A 22,710-nucleotide genomic window follows, 5' to 3' on the forward strand; every position below is an offset into this window, starting at 1 on the left:
GTTAGTCTCAGGGTTTTTTTGCGAGACCTTGTATTTCAGTGAATTACTATCCTTTAAATGTGTGTCACTCCCCTCCGGTGAATGGAAGTGGAATTGCTACACCTCATGCCATGTCATGGCCCCCCAGTTATAACCGGACTACGGAAATTTTCTTCAGTTTTCAGTGACAGAGAGCTTTCTTTTTTGAAGTTGAACAATGTGACTTTTTTCTGCTTTTTCTGTTAAGGACAAACCAAACCTTCATTGCAAAGCTTGCCCAATTTGCTAGATTCAGTACTTTGCACACACAATGCCTGAGGAAATATGAAATTAAATTCAACAACAGCAGAACTGTATTAGTTATTACTGCTGTGACTCTTTATCACTGGGTTTGAGTAATAATTTTGTGATTCTTGTCACTGCTTGGATATGTGCAGCATTTATTTAAACAATGTTTAAATTTTTCTTGATTGCTGAACATGTATTTATTTAGTAATTTTGACTTATCCATGATAGGTTTATGTTTGCTTTATTAAACCTTTGAGTAATCGACAACAGTGCTAGAGTGGTTTGGTCACAGATAAATGTTCAAGCCAAGATAAAAATAATGGTCTGTATATTTTCACATGGACTTTTAGTTTGAGCAGGTAACGGAGGAAAGCAATGTTATAAAGATAGTGTGCACATGAAACATACACTGACAAGTGCCAATTAACAAGAAATCAAGTGTGGGATTTCTCTGGCCAAAGGGCAGACATATGTCTTAGTAGTTACCTTAGTCTGTCCTTGTCACCCATGGAGAAAAATACATGCAGTGGCAGTCTGATGAAGTTCCTACTGACCGGAAAAGGGGAAACATAACCCCTGTTTTTAGAAAAAAAAAAAAAAAGCAAGACCTGGGATGCTACAGGGCAGCCTGTCCCACCTCTGTGCCTGGCAAGATCATGGAGCAGATCATCCTGGAAACTCTGCTAAGGCACGTGCAAAATAAGGAGGTGATTGGTGACAGTCAGCAGAGCTTCACTAAGGGCAAATCGTGCCTGAAAAATTCTGTTGCCTTCTGCAGCAGGGCTACAGGGTTGGTGCATATGGGAAGAGGAGCTGATGTCATCTACCTGCATTGTGCAAGGCAATCAACACTGTCCCACATGACATCTTTTTCTCTGCACTGGGGAAACATGGGTTTGACAGCTGGACCACTCATTGGATAAAGAATTGGCTGGGTGGTTGCACTCAAAGAATAGTGGTCAACAGCTCAATGTCCAGTTGGCAATGACTCACAAGTGGTGTTCATCAGAGGTTGGTATCAGGACTGGTGTTGTTTAGCATCTTTCATTGACATGGACAGTGGGATTGAGTGTACCCTCAGCAAGCTTGCCGATGACACCAAACCTCCAGTGATCAACACGCTGGAGGGATGGAATGCCATCCAGAGGGACCACCACAGGCTTGAGAGGGTGTGCTGTGCAAACTTCACGAGGTTCAACAAGGTCAAGTGCAAGGTCTTGCACCTGGGTTGGGACAATCTCAAGCACAAATACAGGCTGGGTAGAGAATGGATTGAGAGTAGCCCTGACGAGGACTTGGTAGTGTTGGTGGATGAGAAGCTCAAGGTGACCCAGCAATGTGCGATCCAGCCCAGAATGGGAACAGTATCCTGGGCTGCTTCCAAAGAAGCATGACCAGCAGCTCAAGGGAGGTGATTCTCCCTCTTTCCACTTTTGTGAGACCCTCCCTGGGATACTGCGTGCAGAGTCCTCGTTACAGGAAGGACATAGACCTCCTGGAGCAAGTCCAGAGGAGAGCTGCAAAAATGATCAGAGGGAAGGAGCATCTCTCCTATGAAGACAGACTGAGGGAGTTGGGGTTGTTCAGCCTGGAGGAGAGAAGGCTCTAGGAAGATGTTATTGTGGCCTTCTCGTACCTGAAGGGAGCTACAAGAAGGCAGGGGAGGGACGTTTTACAGGGCTATGTAGTGACAGGACAAGGGATAATGGCTTTAAACTGGAAGAGGTAGATTTAGAATAGGTATTAGGAAGAAATTCTACACTGTGAGGGTAGTGAGACACTTGAGCAGGCTGCCCGGAGAAGTTGTGGATGCCTCGTCCTGGAAGTGTTTAAAGCCAGGCTAGATAAGATAACTGTGAGCAATCTGATCTAGTGGGAAGTCTCCCTGCCCATGGCATGGCAGTTGAAACTAGATGTTCTTTAAGGTCCCTTCCAAGCCAAACCATTCTGTGATTCTATGATTCAGGTCTCTGTTTTAATCTCCCACAACTAAAAGATGCTCGTGCTCAGGTGCTGACTGTTTCTATTAACTGCGTGTTACAGACATCTCAAGGAAGCATAAGGTGGTTTCTGTATGTGGTGGTGTAACATAATCTGTTTGTCTCTGCTTCTTTGCTATTTAATTGTGCCATTTTTTGGCATAATAAATGTATCATTAATCAGTGGAACTGCTGAAAACTTCTGCTTTCACACTGACAACCAAAATTAGTCCATTAGAGCTGCAGAGTGGCTCATTCTTAGCAAAGTCTGAAGAATTAATGCAATATATAGAAGTATGAAATCAAAATTGACATAAAATTTGATGTGAGACAAATGTATGCTGAAATATGTTTCGTTAAACAAAAACAACAAAGAAACAAAACCCAAACATGGATGCGAAGTTTTTTTCAGTTATACGTAAGAAATGCAGAGGTATACCTGAGAATGGAATTTGCTTTATAGAACTTCATTTTTTTATAAATCATACTCACTCAATAAAACTGACGCTAGATGTTCACTTACCTGAAGCCTAAAGAATGAGCAATGTGAATGTAGCTGAGAAGCCAAGTGTAACATATTTCCTTGCTTTTCTTTTGGGATCATTTTGCAGTTCGCATCCTTGCACTTGTTTGAGAACCAAAACTGTAGTTCACTGCTGTTCCTAAAGGATAGCAGATGTTATTTGTTAGGGATAAAAGCATTTTTTTTGTTCTTTTTAACTAGAAGTGTAAAAAAAGTGTAAGGCCAAATCCTTTGGCATCCAGTTAGGCAAAATTCACAGTGGGATTTGTGAAGTCTAGCGGTTTGGTTTGGTTTTTTTTCATTTATGAATTGTGCTGTACATCATTGCAGCTCTATATTTTTGTCCTTTGTAACAGAACAATAAAGTCCTGTCTGCTATTGCACGTTACTTCAAGAACTGTACTTGAGAATTGCTATTGCAGAATTACTATTAAAAATGATCACGTCTTTTTTTCCAGAGAGATCAGTGCTTGCCCAGCCAACAGTTGTTTTTGGAAAGAAAGAGCGTCCTTTGACGGTAAAAAGCCTGTTATTTTTACATATTTGATGGAGAATGCTGAGAAATGAGGAATCTGTAGACCATAATCCTAGCAGTAGTAAAGAATTTTAGCCTAGGGTTAAGCTTGTAATAAATGATCTTGAAATAGTGCGAGGAAAAGTAGAAAGTAGAAACAAGACTGCTTTTAATGCGTAAGTGCTGGATTTAAATACTTTGTGTCTTGGTCTAGAAAATGACTATTCTATTCTCCTTGACTTTTCCACACATATTTTTTTTCCAGCGGCCTGCAGAAGACCCAATTTGCAAAGCTGAAAATGGTAATAACCACTTCATTTGAAAGAGTATAATAATACATTGGGTTATTTATTGGTCTGTTGCCTCTCAAAATAGTATGAGCGGGGACAATTTGCTGTTAGTAGTCTTAAGACTATGTGGGTGTAGAGCCACCTATTGTGTCCCAATACATATGTCCCTTCAATCTTACTTCTTATATTACCTGAACACCAAACTCCAGAAGCCCTGAAAAGTTGCCAAGTACATTCAACACCTGTATGAGCTCCTAGCTGCCCTTTCCTGTTTCTTTTAGCTGTATTATAATGTAACTTCTCAGTCTTAATGTCTTCTGAGCCTGTGGGCTCTGAATGGATCGCAAGTGCTTCATTTAAGTCCCCTGAACTTAGTAGAAATAAAGAAGACTCCCTAGGCCTTTGTACCAGGTGTTGACTGAGATTCCAAAGCCCTTGTGTTCTTAGGTACTGCTTTAAAACTGTTCCTGTAAGTCATTCCTAGAATGTGTCATGTTGAGGTTTTAATTCTGTATCATGATATTGTGCTGAAATCTCCTTGCAGTCTGTCCCTACAGAACATTAGATTTACTTTTCTCTAGATTTCATTAGTTGTTCCGGGAAGTGTGCAAGATCATCATCTTTTACTTTCCAGAAGTCTGACTCTGGGTCTAACACAGGTATGGTGTTTAGCTCCAGTCATGTTTTGATTATTATAGTTCTGTATTCTCATCTGGTAAAGAAGAGAGCGAATTTTCCAGTCTAAGAAACATTTCTGCACTGTAGAAATGCTGCAAATCATGAGAATTTAAACATTCATAGAAACTTGCTGGTATGTTCCAACAAATCCCTTCTTTAGAAAAAATGTATTTTTTTCAATACTTACATAATATTATATAAAGCCCCGAAAAATCTGTGTATAACATATTGCTTCTTTGAATTGCTCACACAGTCAAGGGAGGAGGAGGGCTGGAAAGGAATGAGACTCCCTGGTTTGTGTAAGAGATCAGTGTTCCCTGAGCAATCCCTGAAAATGCTGAGCAGTTTCTAGAAGGGCCCCTCCTTCCATCCAGCCAACAGCTGACCTGGAAGGCCTATTAAGGACCTTGTGTTGATTCCATGGGAAATGCGCGTAAGACACTGAGGCTGCTGTGTAGAAGGATGGATGACTGGCTTTTACAATGTTTATTTAACATGCAGATGAGACCAGAAAGTTACTTCTGAATTTAGGCATTAATATGTGTACATTATATTTTGTTTTATATAGTCCTGTGACACATCTGAATGTAGCTAAGAGGATTTAAGATAAGCTAAGTTGAGTTTACTCTGAAAATTATGCTGAGATCATACGCAGAAGAATCACAGGTGTAGAAGAAACTTTAGGGGATGACTATGCCAAAGAATAAAGCAGGATGCAGGAGGAAGCTTGATTGTTTGGTCTCTTGATTGTCGGTGCTAATTAACAAATGGCTCACTCCCTGGCTATGTTGTGAACCTTTCCGACTGGTGGTCTCCGGGGCAGAACTGTTACAGAGTGGGCTAGCAATAAGCATTTCTGTGCCATCTGGTCTCAAAGATGCCTCCGATTCAGCAGTACAGGCATAACCTAACAGGCTACTTCATAAAGCTGGTAGTTAGCAGATAATAATTCATTCTACTGCCAATGAAGGCATGACATCAAATTGGCTAACCTGAAAATTAATCTTTTTTTTTTTTTTTCCCAAACAAATGATAATTTCAGCCTTTTATCTTTTCAGATACAACTCTTGTTCAGAAAAGAGGGAGATCATCTTCCTTTACCGTCCTCCCTACCTTCCCTCCTTCCCACTCAGGTAATTAAAAAAAAAAAAAAAAAGAAAACAACAAAACCAATAAATATTTATGTAGGAAAGCAGATGTTATCTAAAATAGAGAGGTGTACGTCAATACTTTTTCTACAGGCCAGTGCTGCAGCGCATTGTACTAGCCTGGTATTTGGACAGAAGAAGGGGATGTTTTAGAATTGGCAGTTGAATACAAGAAACGTTTGTTGTTAGGGAATCCTGCAATCTTTGAATAATTTGCAAACAGGCATTTACAGAGTGTGACATAAATTATACTTGAAAAAAACAGAATGGAGTTAAAGTATTTACGTTAATCAGTTTGCTTGCAATTTAATGGTGATAGGTCCTACAGGAACCTAATTTTCTGTTCTGGGAGCCTGTCTTCCACCTAGCTATTAAGGCTGGAAATATTCTCCCACTTAGAGCTATTGGGAATGATGGAGTCTGTAGTGAAGCCTAGTGTGTATCTCCTACCAGAGACAGATCCTTGACAGACTTTGGCTTGAAGGATCTCTAAACAATCTTAAGAAGACACAACATTGTTATAGGAACAAAACACACTCTTTCTGCAGTGAGAAACTGTGATTGTGTGTAGAGCATCAGTCATCTCGTTTTACAGGATGTGGTACATGGTTGCCGTCACTTTCTGGCTCCTGTTTGGTATCTTTTTTTAAAACAGAGAAAGCATCGGTAGTGCGCTGCCATCACTCTTGTAAGTTATGAAAGTCTTTTTACCAGAACAGGGCAGGGCACATTTATTTATTCCCATGTTCTTGGGCTTTGTTTACCCATCTTAAAAATGCCTAAAATTGGACCAGCATTGCCATTTCAATGGCTTTTGCAAATCAGCAGCACCTGATTTTAAAAGCCAAAGAAGAATTTTTTGAGCTTAAAACGTCTGTTAATATTGAAAAGACATCTGTCTCTGACATAGCAGAACACCCATGGTGTTTTCTGTGTCTACGTCAACCCCATCTCCAAAAATGGAGATAGTAACGGTTATCTCATAGATCTTATTTAGATGGATAGGTTGGAATATTGCTCAGGTACTACCAGAATAGGAAGAGTTTAGAGAGACATGAATTAATAATTGAAGTTTGCATTACTCATTATTAAGTTTTAAATTCCTTGTTCTGTAGTAGCGAAGAATAACATATTCATGACCTCAGCACTTCTTCAGAGAAACATTGACTTGATCAAAAGTACAAAAGAAGGTAACTGTCATTGCATTATTTATTCCACAAGGACGTTCTTAACAGATACATAAGGCAAAAACATGACAACTCCTTTCTATGCTGAATGATGCGCTAAGTATTTTTATGAGGTTCATAAGTTATTTGTTTGACAGTGCAAATATGGTGTAAACTCTGTTCTGAGCCTCTGCCTTGACTACATTCCTGAGTGGATTGAATATAACTTTGAATAGTGACACTTCACATTTCTAACTGAATAACGCTGATCCTGGAGAAGGCAATGAGGAACCTTCTTGGTGTCTGCAGGAGCAGCATTAACTTTGAAATATCAGAAGATAGATTTAACATAAAGCTTTAAATATGAGTATAAATACAGAGATATATTTAAATATAGAAATGCAGATGCATTTTATAAATATAAATATGTATATTTATTTATGTAACTCATTACCTTCTTATTCTGCTAGGATAATGGGTTGGTGTCATTATAGGGTTCTGTAATTTAGAAGGAATTACAATTTATCAGAAAATGTAGCTAGTCATAGTAGTAATTTAAATATGCTTTCACACTTTCAGTTAAAGCAGCGAGACATATAGGTATGAATTACATCACAGAATCACAGAATTGTTTAGGTTGGAAAAAACGTTTAAGATCATCAGGACCAACCATAAACCTAACACTGCCAACTCCACCACCAAACCATGTCCCTAAACACCACATCTACATGTCTGCTAAATACCTCCAGGGATGGCAACTTCTACTACTTCCCTGGGCAGCCTGTCTAGTGCTTGACAGCTCTTTCAGTGAAGAAATTTTTCCTAATATCTACTCTAAACCTCTCCTGGCACAGCTTGAGGCCATTTCATCCCATCCTGTCACTTACTACTTGAGAGGAGAGACCAACACAGACTTGCTACAACCTCCTTTCAGGGAGTTGCAGAGAGTGATAAGGTCTCCCCTCGTTATCCTTTCCTCCAGACTGTACAGCCTCAGTTCCCTCAGCCGCTCCTTGTAAAACTTGTTCTCCAGCCCCTTCACCAGTGTCGTTGCCCTTGCCTGGACACCCTCCAGCCCCTCAATGTCTTTGTTGTAGTGAGAGGCCCAAAACTGAACGCAGGATTTGAGGTGTGGCCTCGCTGGTGCCGGGTACTGGGGGTCAATCACTTGCCTGGTCCTGCTGACCACACCATTGCTGATACAAGCCAGGATGCTGTTGGTCTTGTTTGCAATCTGGACACGCTGCTAACTGACATTAAGACAACTATTAATGATGTGAAGGAAAAATCTCTTTAAATATTTTGTATTTGTGTTTTCCAAGGATCTTTGTCACAAAGTCAGTTGCGGAATGTCCTTAGACCTGCCATTTTACAACCCCCACAAGCCCTGACCTGTCCTGAAAATCCTGTACTATCTCTTGTGACTAAGAAAGAAGCATGTGTTCAGGTAAAAAGAAAAGTAATTTTGCTGGCTAGTATGTGTTTGGAGCTCAGCTTAAAAAAAACAACAACAAACAGTGCTGTTTGAAAGCACTTAATTGTTCCACTGCATCATTTTCAAGAAAGTTCCTATATCAGTTGCAGTGGAATCGATACATCACTGACATGGTGTGAACGGTTAAACTTGTGCTGACTGTGTTTGAAAAAACATCTCATAATTGCAGGCTGTCTCTACTTAAAGATATGAAGGTTCTTTGGGAAAATCAGCTTTATGGGGTCTTCTAGATTTTGTTTATTTAGAAAGTAACATTTTAACATTTTTATTAAGGGCACCAGCTTAGTACACAGCCAGAGGAAGTCCTGCCAACTACCACATATAGCTATACCTACAAACACCACAGTGACTCTGGACTTGTAGCAGACCTGTTTATAGCAGAAAATAAGCTTGCTCTAATTAAGTAATCTGGTTTTATTATTCATAGCCACCTGAAGACAGCTCTTACTCCTCAGCTGAGAATTCAGTAAGTTCCAAAACAGCAGTGAGGTTATCTACTACCACGAATCTTTCTAGCTGTAAAACAATACAGTAAGTTTCTATTTATTATATTTCTACACAATTTTGTCACTTGGCCTATGTCACTATGCCTTTTTGTCCAACATTTGTAACATGGTACTAAATCCATGCTATCTACACCCACACAGTGCCCAGTGGTGTTTGTGTGTGGTGCCAGGATTTGTGAATGCTGACATGAGCTCCATACACCATAAGAAATAGTCTCCTGCCAGTAATTAATCTCTGTAGGACAGTTTGTTTCTAATTAGCAACCCTCAAGGCACTGTTTTGGTTTGCCATCTCCTGCAGCTTTGGTAGCTCAAAATATATCCCAGTTTTGAATGTTTACAGTCATTTTTGTGTCCCTTTGGAGAACTCTCTTCTGACTGTGTAGCTGCTGCATCTCAGAAATGGGTGCAGGGAAACTCAGGAATTACCAAAACGTATCATCATGTTGAGCACAGGAGATATGAAGAAAACCATACAGGAGTGATTTGGAAGACAGAGTGAATCCTGCAACTGAAGCTGTACTTCTGTACACACACCAGAATTTCTGGCGTGAACAGCTAGCTGTGATGATTGTGACAGGGTGGCTTCTTCTTTCTGGCGTGAACAGCTAGCTGTGATGATTGTGACAGGGTGGCTTCTGATAGGTTGACCAGCATGGACTTCAGAATTTCTTGATAAGGAAGGTGACTTCTTTGAAGTAGGTCATTGTCCCATGCCCTTGCCTCTGTATATGGCTGAAAGAGCTCATACTGATGCAAAGTGTGCTATTGCTTCTCGCTGGACACTGAGAATGTTCGGTCTGTGGTTAGCCAGCTTAGTGTCAGAAGACTATCTTGTGGATAGTAGTGCTGCTTGCTGATGGCTGATGATGGTTATTTAACTGGAGAATCTGGAATAGAACAGAGAGTAGTTAGGATGATAGAATGACATTTCATAATTGCTAGGGCCACAGATGACTCATTGTGGTGTTGCCTCCTTTCTTCCACCCACCTGAAGAGCAGAGAGTGTGTTAGCTGCAAAGGAGTCTAATCCAACCTTCTTCAGGCCTGGATGGGTCACAGGTGAAGGTTCCTGCATATAACATTTGGGATGCACAGTGCTGGGGTTCTAAAGAGATGAGGTATTTTACATGTACAAACAACTTAGATTCTTAATCCTTATCAAAATGAACAGTATTATTAGAGGGCAGATGCTCACTGTGCTTTGGAAGAGCCAGCCTATCCCTTTCTGTCACAACTAATGCTGTGTTGACAGCCTGTGAGGACAACATGGTACCACACAGCACACTGGATTTTTAGCATATTCAGAGTGGTGGTAATACACAAACTGGAAAAGCTAAAGGGGAGATGGTACTAAGTTCAGAATCAGTTGATATTGATATTCCAACTCTATTTACCTTCTGTCATCTGCACAATACCTGGGAAAAGTTAGGTGAGTGGCTTTCTCTTGTGAAGTAGATATACAGAGAAATGCAATGCAGCATTTCAGTGCTGACAAGTTACAAGACTTAAAAGTGTTCATGGCATTTTTTTTTTTTTTGAAGAGGAATTGCTAATCTGCTTATTTGCGCCTCCTTGATTCTGTGTATCACACCTGTAGTAAATTTTGGTTTATCTGTCAAGTTGAAAATGAACATAAACGCAGCTAGGTCCTTACTGCACGTACTGCTCTTCAGAAACTGCAGGGGGGTGTAAGGGCCACTTTTCTGATCCATATTGACTGATACTTTAAAACACTTCAGTAACATCTTTTTGGCTTAAGTATTTTCTCATAGATAACTAGACAGTAGGTATTCAAACAAGTTCAACACTCTATATTTGAGGTCCAACACAAAACTCCCTGAGACTATGCCTCTAACTCTTTATTTAACAAATTAAGACTACCCACTGCAATCACCTTCAAAATAGTTCCCTTCTGAGTTGGCAAACAGCTGCACACAATGCTGCCAACTTTCAATGCAATTCTGGGTTTTGAGGATCTCTGTCATTTTTGATTTCACATCTTCTACAGACAAAAAATGGGTTACTTTGAGCATCTCTGGGATCTGGGATCTCTTCACTGTAAGCGTCAGTCTCTAATTTAAAAGTTTCCATCATGGATTTCTTCAGTTTCACCAGAAACTTCATGTTAATTAGCTGTTCACCCTTGCACAACGACATTTTCCGGTGAGAAAATTTATGTATTTGAACACACATGCATTCATACTGAGTGAAGTTATTGAGTTGAGTCTTGTCTTAGAACATGTTCTACAACCATCTCTTTGTCTCTTCTCTGCAACTCTTGGTTTCTGTGCTAAAGGGATACTCTCATGGGTTTTCTTTTGTTGGACCTTGTATTTGCTGAACAATAGGGAAGACTGCAGCCAGACCTGTTCATGGCTAGGAAAATATTTTTTTAGATTTGTTTTTAATTATCAGTCAAGATATAGCTATTGACATTTATTTACAAAATAAAATGCAGAGACACTTAACAGCAGGGGTTGCTGCTGCCTGCAAACGTCCCTCTTCCTTTGCTTCCCCCTCCACTGCTTCTTCTATATGTGATTTGGTTCTGTGTAGAGATGAATGAAAATGGTATGTTAGCCCTCTGCAGTTGCTGCAGCTGTCCATGTCCCAGGAAACCACTAACAGTTCCATTTCCTGAACTGGCCATAGTAATGAATTGAAAAGAAGGAACTTGCAGTTTCTTAAGTCTGAATAGGAGCTTGGAAAGGAGATTGTGTCGTGACAGGAACATAATGCTGGGAAAACACAGGTTTCTGTTCACGTATTCAGCTTTGCACAAGGATCTGCTTGGAAAACTGCAAGGGTTCTAGGCCAGCACTGCAACTGGCAGCTGCTCAGACCCTTTGGAACACTCTGAGACAGTACCTGGATCTACTTCCTTTCCATAGTCACTTTCCAGTATGTTATCCACGTTTCTCCTTTTCCCATTCTTCCTTCTTTGTGGTCATTCCCTGAATTCAGTACCTCTGTTTTGTATCTCCATGGCAATGCCATCCCTGGCACACAGTTCTTATCCTGCAGCAATATAAGGACTTTGAGGTTTTAATAGAACTTTAAGGCTGGCACTTCCAGTTAACTGTCTGGAAAAAGAATGATCCTGCACTGATTACTTTTTCCTTATGTTTCTGAAAATAATATATTAAAATCCATTTCCCACATTATTTCTTTGAAGCTCTAGTTTCTGGGTTTGCTACTTTACTGATTTGCTATCTGCCATTCAGAGCAGCCTAGAAGCAGCAGATGAAATTACGGGCCAGAAATTGATCACAATTCAATGAATTTTAGTGGGGATTTTTCTTAAAGATAAGAAACTTATTAGTTTAAAGGCACTTCAGATTCCCTGTTCACGGCCCAAAACAAGGATGGAAGGTTTCAAGGCTGAAAAGAGACGTTTTTTTTCTAATACCTCTTTCTTACTTGCTCTTAGTCCTAGCAACACATCAAGCATGAGAATGTTAAAAGAATGCTTTTTTCCTTAAGTGTAAAATGGAGGTTGCTTGTACTTGGGAATTCCTTCATTCTACATGAAGAGATTTCAAGAACATTGTAAGATGTGAACACAGAATCATAGAATCATAGAATGTCTATGTTGGAAAAGACCTTTGAGATAATCAAGTCTAACTGTACCTACTACACTACTAAATCACATCCCCAAGCACTTCAGTTTTCAAAGCAGTCATCAAAGTTCTGGCAACAAACTCAGCTTATTAACAGGAATATTCTCTGCATGACTTATGTGCCCTTAAGCTCTCGCACGGGTCATAAATGATCTGGAAGTGCAGATAAGTGGTGCTGAAGGATACAGCTTGTGACAGAACATGAAATCATCTTCCTGCTAAGTTGTTCTTCTGGAACAGAAAGAGACAAGAACTTCAGAGGTTTTGCCGATGCCAGCAAGAGATGGAATGATTAAGCTCTACAGAAAGCATGGACAATGTATAAGCCTTTTGTCAAAAAACAAAACAAAACAACCCCCCCAAAAAAACAAAACCCTCAAAAAATACCCGAAAACCACAGTAGCAGGAACTTCCACACAAAGATGTATACAAGGATGTTTCTAGTGACTTATATAAAAAAATGGAATCTGTTTATTTAAAGTGGCTATGTAGTTAGCAGGTCAAATCACAAGTCTACTTATATGAGAATATTGTTGAATATAATCCACAAGTAAAATACGTTTTACAAGCTGTGACTATGTCATGCGTCTACCTTCTTCTCTTAAACCCTGAGAGTTAAGAGGCTAACTTAGAGCTGTTATGGTGGCATTATAAGAAAAAAAAAATGAAACAAACTTTTATCTGGAAAACCTGAGTCACTGACAAGGAAAAAGGGACAACAGAGAAGGACAAGTGCTGTTTTAATGAGGCTTCTGGGAAACCCAGTCATACTCAAAGAACTAGAGATCCTAAATGCAAAGTGATTTACCAACTCCTTGAAACTTTCTCTTGAATCTGTATCACCAAAATAAATTGGGCCAGTACCAAATGACTGCAAGCATTTAGTTTTCTTCACTTCTCGTTTTAAATCTATTTGTGGAACAAGTCACTGAAAAATGGGAAGAAGACCTTTGTTTCCTGTTTTAGTTATACTTCATCATCAGCCATCTGCTATCATGCCTTTTCATTTTTGCAGTGTTTACCTGAATTCGAAGTGTGTGCATTAGTATGCACTGCCTCTCTGCCTTTCCAGGATGTGAAATGGATGACCAAGGAGCGCCTGTGAGGCACCAGGGAATACGTTATTCTGATGGGTGCTAGTGCTGCACTAACAGGAAAGGATAATTGTTAGTTGTTGGTATTATACTGGTGTAGCAAAAGGAGACCAGGAAACAAAAGTAGCTCATTAAAATTTCTGGGGTAAGACACTTCTCTGAGGAGAAGGAGGGATGTTGTTTTTCTTATTATTCTTTGCTTTTAAGGAACATTCTCAGTAATCTTCATGAAATACAGTGTGACACTCTCAATTCCTTATGTGAAATGTTATGCAGGGAATAATCTCAGATTCTCTTGAAGAATTTGATTATTTCAGCGATCATTTTGGTTTACTTTAATGTAAGGTGCGGTAAAGCAAATGCATTAACTTATTTATATTCTTCACAAAGTTATAAATAGTTCTAAATCATATTTTTCTGTTATTTTGTTCCCGCAGAAGTCAGTTGTTTGAAGACAGAAGTCTACAAAACAGCAGGAATTCTGACTTTGTGTTTGGAGAAAACATGGTTGAGAGAGTTTTGGTAAGAACTGTAAACGCTGGTAAGCTTTTTATCAAGGTTAATGTACTTATGAATATATTTTTTCAGAGATTGCATCTTTTAAGCTCCTCCTGTTCTTTCAAAGATGTGAGTATATATGATTCCAATGACTGTTGAGGAGAAAATATCTAAGTATTTGCTGTAGGAGGGATAGGCATCCCTGTCTTCCCCATCCTAGATAAGTGCTCAAATGACTAACCCGTACCAATATGCACTTGTCTTTTGCTCATTTTTTGACATGAAAAATATTTTAAATATTCTATGCAAAGTGGGACAGACACAACAGAAGATAAAAGGGCGTGGTCCCCACCACTCTGTTTCCTTTATGAAATGGGAGAAATTAGTATGAGGGGAAAAGTGAACACCCATCCTAGATCTTGTCCCTGTGAAACTACATTGTGCATGCTGTGAGACAGCTTAATGGTTGAAGTCTTGAAGGAAGCTCAGACAAAAAGGTGTTTCCCAATAAGAACTGCACCATTTAAAATGGAATTGAGATTCACTTTCTAGTAGGAGTAGAATGAAACAGCTTGAATATCTGCCAGTGGAACAGCTTGGCCACTGTTGGTCTAGGTTATGACTTCTGAGCAGGATTTAATTACAAAGTAGGAATTGAGCCACTGAGCATTGTTAGAAGCCAGAAGGATTTATTTAGACATGTGAAAACCTGAAGGTCATGGTTAAGTTGGTGATATCTGGGAATTTTAAGCTATTTTTCTGGGGCTTAACTGCTTAAACTGGACATTAGCTGGTACTTAAACTTCTAAGTCTTTTAGTGTGTTTAAGTCCTAGTCCAGGATCCAAACAAAGAGGCCATTCTTCTTGGTGGAAGAAAGATGTACTGATTTTATGATAATAAAAATACTTCCACTGGAGATTGAAACGGTATCATCTGAGGCAGTTTTTACTTTTAAGATATTGCAATTGCTAATCTTCAGCCTAGCATGCATTAAATGATCAATGTTCTGTTTGATATGAAATGATTTAGCCATTTTATTTAAATGGGAATTTTTGTTTTGTGTTTTTTTTCTAGAGTCATGAAAGACATCCCAAGCCATGTAATGAAGCCAATTTGTATAAAGGACAAATAACATACATGTACACAGAATCTTCTCATGTCAGTCCTCAAACAAATAAGAGCACTTACCAGCAAACCACTACAGCTAGCTTTATTATTATGTGTTTTGCTGTATTCTTGGAGGATGTTAAATGAGTAGGGGTCAGTAATTGTCATTTATTCTCAAGTTATCCAATCACTAGTACACTTGCAGTATGTGCCAAAATCTGCATTCAGAAATCAGCTACTGGTGATGACATTTGAACTGGACTAACTTCAGAATGAATGATCTAAGGTACTCAGGAAATGATAGAGTTTTACAGGTTATTATTTATTATTTGAAAAAAATGCAGTGAATTTTCTGAATGCCTTTTGGACTGTTTTTAACTGCAGTTTTAAGCTGTTGGCTCCTTGTATTTTGTGACTGCTCCTATAAATTACTTTGCCGTATTTGTTTGCTAATTGTAGGACTGAAACTCCCCACACACAGATTTCAGGGGTTGTTTGTGACTCTAGTGTCAGCTTTTCTACTATGCAAGCTGCTTAGATTGTGAGGAAATACCAAGTAGGCACCTGTCTTTGCATCCCTCTCTAGTAACAGATGTATTGCATCCTTGTACTTTGTATAAACGTTCTTACAAATGAAAAAAAAACATTAAAGCCTATGGAAAACGTATGTCAATTATGCAAACAGAAAAAATTTTGTACCAATGTTGTTCCTTGTTGTTTAATGTTGTTCCTGTCAAATATTTGTTGTATATGTGTTACTATTCAGATATTGGGACATGTGCTTTTCATTATTTATTGGTCTGCACAGCAATATGAGGGACCAGTTTCATTTAGAAAATCAACTTCTGATTATTTAGGGCTTGTTTCTACAGTTGTTCGTTTTGGCAAAGCTCTGCAACTGCAGAGAGCCCTGTTCAACTGAAAATGAGCCTAAACAGATGAGACATTTTACAATATTCCAGCTTTTTTCTTTTTCTTTTCTATGCCATGCTTTGGCCAAAAACTTACTAGTAACACTAAATCATATCAGACACCACAGGGCTTACTGAGGTCACAGGCCATCCTATGTGCTAGTTTTGTCCTGGAAATATTTTCTGTACAGAAAGGATTTCCTGATTTCCTTTTTTTTTTCCCTACAGAAACAGCTTTGTTGAGGAATGCAACACTAATTGAGTCAGCAGCTGCTTGTATTTCCAAGCCAGTGGAAAAAATTCTGCTAGATAAAGTTGAAGTTATAACTGGAGAAGAAGCAGAGCACAACGTGTTACAGGTGTGTGTTTCATAAAGCCTTGACAGAGAACAGTTTTGTTGTTGAAAAGAACATCTATATTTATCAGTTTGCAACAATCTGGAAACAACTTCACTTCACATTTTAAGTTTTAAAAGATATGTCTCTGCTAATCTGTTTTTCTGTAGGCTGATATTTTCTTTTTCATGCCGTATTTCTTTATTTTGTAGTCCCTTTCAGTAACTGCTTCAGAACTTCATTCTACACTTGTATTTTATAAGCATCTACACATATACCAACAGTAATTAAAACTTCTAGACTGGAAGTGATTTAAGTAAAGATTTTTTTAATTACAAAGGCTTTTTTTGGGGGGGGGGGAAGAAACGTGTTTTCAAAGTAATTAATTTTATAGTTCATCTAAAATATCAATTATATTCCTGGTCCAGCAGGATGTATCTTTCTACTTTTCATCTTAAAACTGTTATTTTCTCCGGAAATAGCAATTATGTGTATGATTTTAAAAAATCTTAACGTTGGAAGTTAAATGATTGTATAATTTATTAAGTCTTCTCTCTTGTCAGAACATGAAATTTTTCTCTGTTTGGAGTAGTACTCGCCTGGTATCCTGGGCTGCATAATGTTCCTAATGAGTAAGAGAATAAGATTGTAGGACACTTGCAACAGATTCTGCTGTGTTAGTGGATATCACAGCTGAAGAGTTAATGAAGATGAAATAATTGACAACATAAAATAGGATTCGTGCTGAATGTTTTCCGTGACTCGCAGAAAGCTTAGCACAGATCTGGGAGCAATTTCCTTTTAAGTAGTAGTGGTGATGTATCTATATTTGTAAATGTGTGCAAGTCTATTAAAAGCCATATAAAAACGTTTGAAAACATGAAGTTTTAGAACCACTAAAATTAACATTGGCTGGCAATTTCCATCATGTATTTCTCTTTCAGATCAACTGCAAGCTTTTTGTATTTAATAAGCTTTCTTTAACCTGGACTGAAAGAGGCAGAGGATCCCTGAGGCTTAATGACACTTCTAGCAATAAATGTGGAATGCTGCAGTCAAGGCTAAGTAAGAATTAAATAACAAAGCAACTCATACACAAAACACTAAACTGATTTGTTCAATTGCTGACCAGAATAACTTTGTTTGAGAACATTTAAAACTGAGTAGCTAGCTCTATTTCAGTCAAGTTGTTGAGCATCTTTTTAATGTTTCCCGATGAAGTTAGCTGCTTTATGGACTGAAGTACTGGGCATTTTTCACTCAGTACACACACACTTATGTGTGTTGTAGGGTTCCATATGTTCCTACTGCAGTGTATCTTTAGCTCAGTCACCAGTCTCACAGTTAGTCTTTGTTGATTCTGCTTTCCCAGGAGCACTGTTTCAAGTCACTTCTGGAATGTTGTTTTTCCTGTACTGTTATTTTTTGATGTTGTATTGCACTGTTTCAGCATTTGCTTTGTATGCCAGCTGTATTAAAATAAACAAATATATTTTGGTATTTTAAAAAATAATTTAGAAAAATATCTCACCATGTCAGGTTTTAGACCAACTGTAAAAGAGTAATTCATGAAAATATTAGTTGTATATTCGTTGTAGAAAAAATTGCTGCAGTAAAAAATAAAATGGTTCCAATGACCTGTCATATAAACCACCTTATTTTAGTTATGCGAAATCAAGGCAGCTTGAGATTGATTCTCAACACTCGACTCTGGGATCAAATGGTTATAAAAAGAGCAAACAGCAAGAGCCTGTGCTTCACTGCAACAAACCAAGAGGACCACTCTGTTCAAGTATTTCTAATTCAGGTAAGCAAGAGATAAAACCCACACCCAAATCCGCCTTTGATCTAGGATTCTGAAGAGTTGTTGAGGCTTTGTTTTTAGTAAATGTCATTTTGTGCTTTGTCAGGCTGTGCATAGCTGTTACATGCATTTACTATGAAATTAGTCAGAAGTACTATCCCTTGATATATCAAAAAAAAAAAAGGTATGAAGGTGAGATATGGCCTTAGGACAGAAATTTCTAGACTCTGTTTCACATACTGTTGGATATCATTCCAGAGTCAAATGCGGCAATTAATCTTTTTTACAGAAGCAACACTGAAAGAATTTCTACACAGGGAAATACATATTCATAAGTTACTTTGGTACAAGGCAGCAACTTTCTGCCATGGTCCTCAACACAGTGCTACCAATAATCCATCCAGAGTAGCACCTTCATTTCTCAGTTGAGGAGAACAGCCATGTCTTAGACAGTAGTCTTGAGAATCCTGGTTTTGTCTAGCAAAGGCTGATAAGTTGAGGATGGAAATGTGGTGGACTTCTTTGCAAATAAATAGTATGTATGTACTAGGTTGGAAAGTGAAAGTGTCCATCTGAGTTTAAGGATGTCTATATTTTCACCAGTAGACCTTTCTGGGAAGGGTTCAGTCTCCTGGGCAGGAAAAATAAACCACAGTTTCCAGGAAGCATCACAAGCAAAGCACCATGCACTGTATATGCAAGCAGTGTAAGCCTATCAGTTTCAAACTGTGATTGACACAGCTCGTCTGTATGTGAGAATTGGAAATGTCCTATATGCTGCAGTTTTTCTAGCATATAGGGTTGTAAACTTTTCTTAAATTCTGTCCTGGCACTTCTGGACAGTGAAATAGACATATGTTAGGAATCTAAGATCCGTGACAGCTGTGTGCATATGGCAAAGGTTGCAGGAATCTGCTTCCTCATTTATCACTGAAGTGTGTGGTATGCCATCCCTATAGCTGGTATGCATACAAACTGACACTGAGACTTTGGTCAATGTGTGAGACACCCAGCAGACATTACCAAAGCCTTGGTATATCATTGAGACTGGTCTAGTATTCAGTGGAACCCACTCCTCCCCAGCATGAGTGGGTATTTTTAACTACCATTTAAATTTGTTTTTCCCATGTCGTATGAATGATTGATATGTTTGGTTCAGGGATATAACCCAAAGGACTCCTTGTCAGTGAGGCAGAGGAGTCGTATGATACCAGCTGCAAAGGAGGCTGTTCACAAGACTCTATTAGGTTGTTCCTTTAGTACTTATCCAGGTTTGGGAAGAGGGCTGACCCTGCAGGGAGATGCCCATGGGCAGGGACACCTTCCGCTAGGTCAGGTTGCTCATAGCTTGGTCTTGATCACCTCTGGGGATGAGTCACCCACATATTCAACCTGCTCCAGTGCCTCACTGGCCTCACAGAAAAAAAAATCTTCCTAATATCTAATATAAATCTCCCCTCTTTCAGCTTAAAACCATTACCCTTTGTCCTGTCACTGCACTCCCTGATACAGAGCCCCTCCCCAGCTTTCCTCTAGGCCCCCTTCAAGTACTGGAAGGCCGCTATAAGGCCTCCCTAGAGCCTTCTCTTCTGAACAGTCCCAACTCTCTCAGCCTGTCCTCATATGGGAGATGCCCTCTGACCATCTTTGTGGCTTCCTCTGGACTTGCTTCAACAGATCTTTGTCTTTCCTCCATTGAGGACTCCAGAATATTCCAGGCGAGGTCTCATGAGAGCAGAGGGGCAGAATCATTTGCCTTGACCTGCTGGTTACAGTTCTGATGCAGCCCAGGATACAGTTGGTTTTCTGGGCCAGCACACATTGCCAGATCATGCTGGGCTTCTCATCCACCTGCATTCCCAAATCCTTTTCTTCAAGGCTGCTCTCAGTCCATTCTCAACTCAGCCTGTATTTGTGCTTGGGATTGCCCTGACCCAGGTGCAAGACCTTGCACCTGACCATATCAGATTAAAGTGACAGAGGAACTCTGGCTCTTGAATGAATCAGTGGAAGTCTACAGATAGAAATGATCATACTGAATACCTGCCTTTTTCATATTTATGGCCTTACTTTTCCTGAAAAGCTATGTTATCCTGAGAGGTAGGATTTGTCCACTGAGAATTGCATTTGCAGTTGAGACACTTAAACAACTCTGAACTGCTTTGTTCTTTGCCTGGCTGTAGGCCTAGAATTGTTTGCACAAAAGGCAACCCTAATCTGCTGTTGCTTCCCAATTCACATAGCTTTTCCACCTGTACACACTGAAATGTGTTTTTCCAATCCGAGCAAGATATATTTCTTCCTATTACCAAGTCATAGAGATAGAAATTAGTCCACAGGATGCACGGAAGTGGAGAGTTGGGCTATAGAAGACCATGTGCAGTCAGTTACCCTCTGGTAGATTGTTTCCTCCATAAGATCTTAAGAAGTACTCTGCTGGCACTTCTGACAGTGCTGAAATGCAGTGCTTTTAAGAAGCACAGGCAAGCATGACCTCTTTGTATGGTCTTTTAACCTCATCAGCCCTCAGTGTCCCTAAGTGTTGCATTAGGCTGTGAGAATATGCACTTATACTTGTTTCCTTTTCTATCTATTTTGTGAAATAGTTGTCCCTGAATTATCCTAATTCCTTTTTTAAAAACTTCTATTACTATATTCTTGGCCTGTTCTTTTCAGCTTATACTGTCTGGCCCCACTCTCTCCTGAGGCAGCAAATTCTAATTCTTACGCTGTGAAGAAGCACTTTCTTTTACACTAGTCCTCTATTGCTTTCATGGAGTGCACCCTAATGCATTTATTGTGTGGTCTGATGAACAGCCTAACCATATTCGGTTCATCCATCACTTTTTCATCTCTCACTTTTACAATTTTGAAAACCCTCCTCTTCTTTCTCTTCAGACTGAGTGTCTCAGCTCTTCATAAGGAGCTGCACCATACCGTGAGTCATTTTTAGTGCCCTTCTCTTCACCTTTTTCAATTCTACTATATCCTTGAGATGTGATGACCAGAGTGGAGCATGACAGTCAAAACACGGCTGCTTCAAGGTTTTATGTACTGGCAAAACGCTGCTTTGTCTAGTTCTCCTTACCCTTCTTGACGATGCTTATCTTCTGCTCAACAATAGCAGCAGAATTCATGGTATCTTTAAATCTTATAATAACAAATATTTTTTGTAGTTAGGTTTTAAAACTCTTGTTTATTCTGGAAACCAAAATGGAATGTATATAGTAACATGTTGTTGCTTTATTGCTTCTAGAACCATATTTAGGAATCATTTGGCGTATCAAGTACTCAGTACAAACTGAGTCATTCTTCAGGGGAAATAATAATTTTAAGCTTATATTTCTTGTAAATATAGAGAATATAAACAGCTACACATAAAACTCAGACCACTTAAATAAACTTGACCTTACTTGTTTTTAAATTTATTTTCTTAAATGAATTTTTAAGTGTCAATCTTAAACTGATTGTTTTGATTACAAAGGCAAAACACAGCTCTTTCCTTGTGAAAATTAGTTAGTTAGCTTCTCTGTGAAAAATAAGAGTTTTTTCTCAGTTAGTTCTGATTGTATACATTTTATGTTCTGCAGGCAGGCTCAAAAGACACTGGATACCTGTATACAGCAATACATCACCGCCTTGTGGCATTGCGAAGCTTTGCTGAACAAGAGCCAGATGCTAATCAAGTAGACACGGAGTCAGAAATAGCTTTTCAGCTGTTTAACTGTGAAAGTGATGATGAAGATGATGAAAAAATAACTCAAGTGAGCAGCAGTGGATCTGGTAAGAAGAAGTTTTCCTGGGAATGCTGTAATCCTTTCAGAGTATTTTCTTGTAAGCGATGAAAATTGTACCTTTTTTTTCCCCATGCTAACTATAACTTTCATCTGTTGCAGATACCCCATTCATATCATCACTTAGGTAGTTACTAGTGGCTTGAAGCATAATGTGTTTACTAAGGTATTTATTATGCAGTGGTTAACTTCATTTAAAACATCGATTCTTGATCAGCTGTAACAACTGCCTCTCTGGCAAATTTGCAGGTGAAGAATTACATGCCACTTTTGCCAGCTTTCTTCAACATAACAAAAATGTAGGCTGCTCGAAGTGAAAAACGCAACTAAAGCAAGATGTAAGGTGGAAGCTGCTGACTTAATGCTACTCAAGAAGCTGTTAATAGAGCTCACAACAAGTCTAGGGTCACATTTGCAGAAAGCAAATCAGACTTAAAAGCTCTTCTATTTTAGCAAAAGATAAGTCATGTTTCTGCGTCAAATTCACTTCCTTGTGCTAAACTGCTAGAGTGGATACAGAAGCAGACAATTGCGTTCAATCTTCTAATAGAAGGCCTGCAGGAGGCATATTTGAGTTGTTGCTCACAGCCATTAGAAGTAACATATTGCCCTTATACTATAAAATCTTGCTTTTAACAACTATTCAACAAGAATTGGGCCGTGTACAAGAAACAGCTATGACTGACTGTTTGCTTAAGGGAACAAGACTTTTTTTCCCCTTTTGGCAAATAGATTGCAGTTTACAGTGCTTGTTCCCGTTGTTTAACTACCTCCCAGCAGCATTTAGTGTGCTAAGGAAAGCATGATGCTTTTATACTACATTTTCTCACAAATACCTTTTTTCTGTTTAGGAAATAGAAAAATCCTTAGCTCTGAGATCTCCTTGGATTGTTTCAAAATAATCAAACATTGCCTCTGTAATTTCTAATCAAGCTCTATTGACTTTACAAAGAGTTTCTGATAACTTGAAAAGTCTG

General features: G+C 39.0%; 1 protein-coding gene across 10 annotated transcripts in view; it reads left to right on the forward strand.

Annotated features, from left to right (window-relative positions):
• Positions 1-22,710, forward strand: part of RANBP3L (RAN binding protein 3 like) — a 37,546-nt gene that overhangs the window by 10,166 nt on the left and 4,670 nt on the right. For 2 of the 10 annotated variants that reach the window (XM_054054911.1, XM_054054915.1), the window contains 14 exons: positions 3,228-3,286; positions 3,549-3,585; positions 4,155-4,232; positions 5,310-5,384; positions 5,995-6,087; positions 6,515-6,589; positions 7,888-8,012; positions 8,488-8,591; positions 13,721-13,805; positions 14,857-14,956; positions 16,029-16,159; positions 17,080-17,200; positions 17,800-17,942; positions 21,530-21,722. In XM_054054911.1, the coding sequence (XP_053910886.1) occupies positions 3,228-3,286; positions 3,549-3,585; positions 4,155-4,232; positions 5,310-5,384; positions 5,995-6,087; positions 6,515-6,589; positions 7,888-8,012; positions 8,488-8,591; positions 13,721-13,805; positions 14,857-14,956; positions 16,029-16,159; positions 17,080-17,200; positions 17,800-17,942; positions 21,530-21,722 (1,419 nt within the window). The remainder of the gene's footprint in view (positions 1-3,227; positions 3,287-3,548; positions 3,586-4,154; positions 4,233-5,309; positions 5,385-5,994; positions 6,088-6,514; positions 6,590-7,887; positions 8,013-8,487; positions 8,592-13,720; positions 13,806-14,856; positions 14,957-16,028; positions 16,160-17,079; positions 17,201-17,799; positions 17,943-21,529; positions 21,723-22,710) is intronic. The other 8 variants (XM_054054913.1, XM_054054918.1, XM_054054912.1 and 5 more) reach the window with 5 other exon arrangements.

The sequence above is a fragment of the Cuculus canorus genome, chromosome Z, assembly GCF_017976375.1.
Source record: "Cuculus canorus isolate bCucCan1 chromosome Z, bCucCan1.pri, whole genome shotgun sequence".
Classification (NCBI taxonomy): domain Eukaryota; kingdom Metazoa; phylum Chordata; class Aves; order Cuculiformes; family Cuculidae; genus Cuculus; species Cuculus canorus.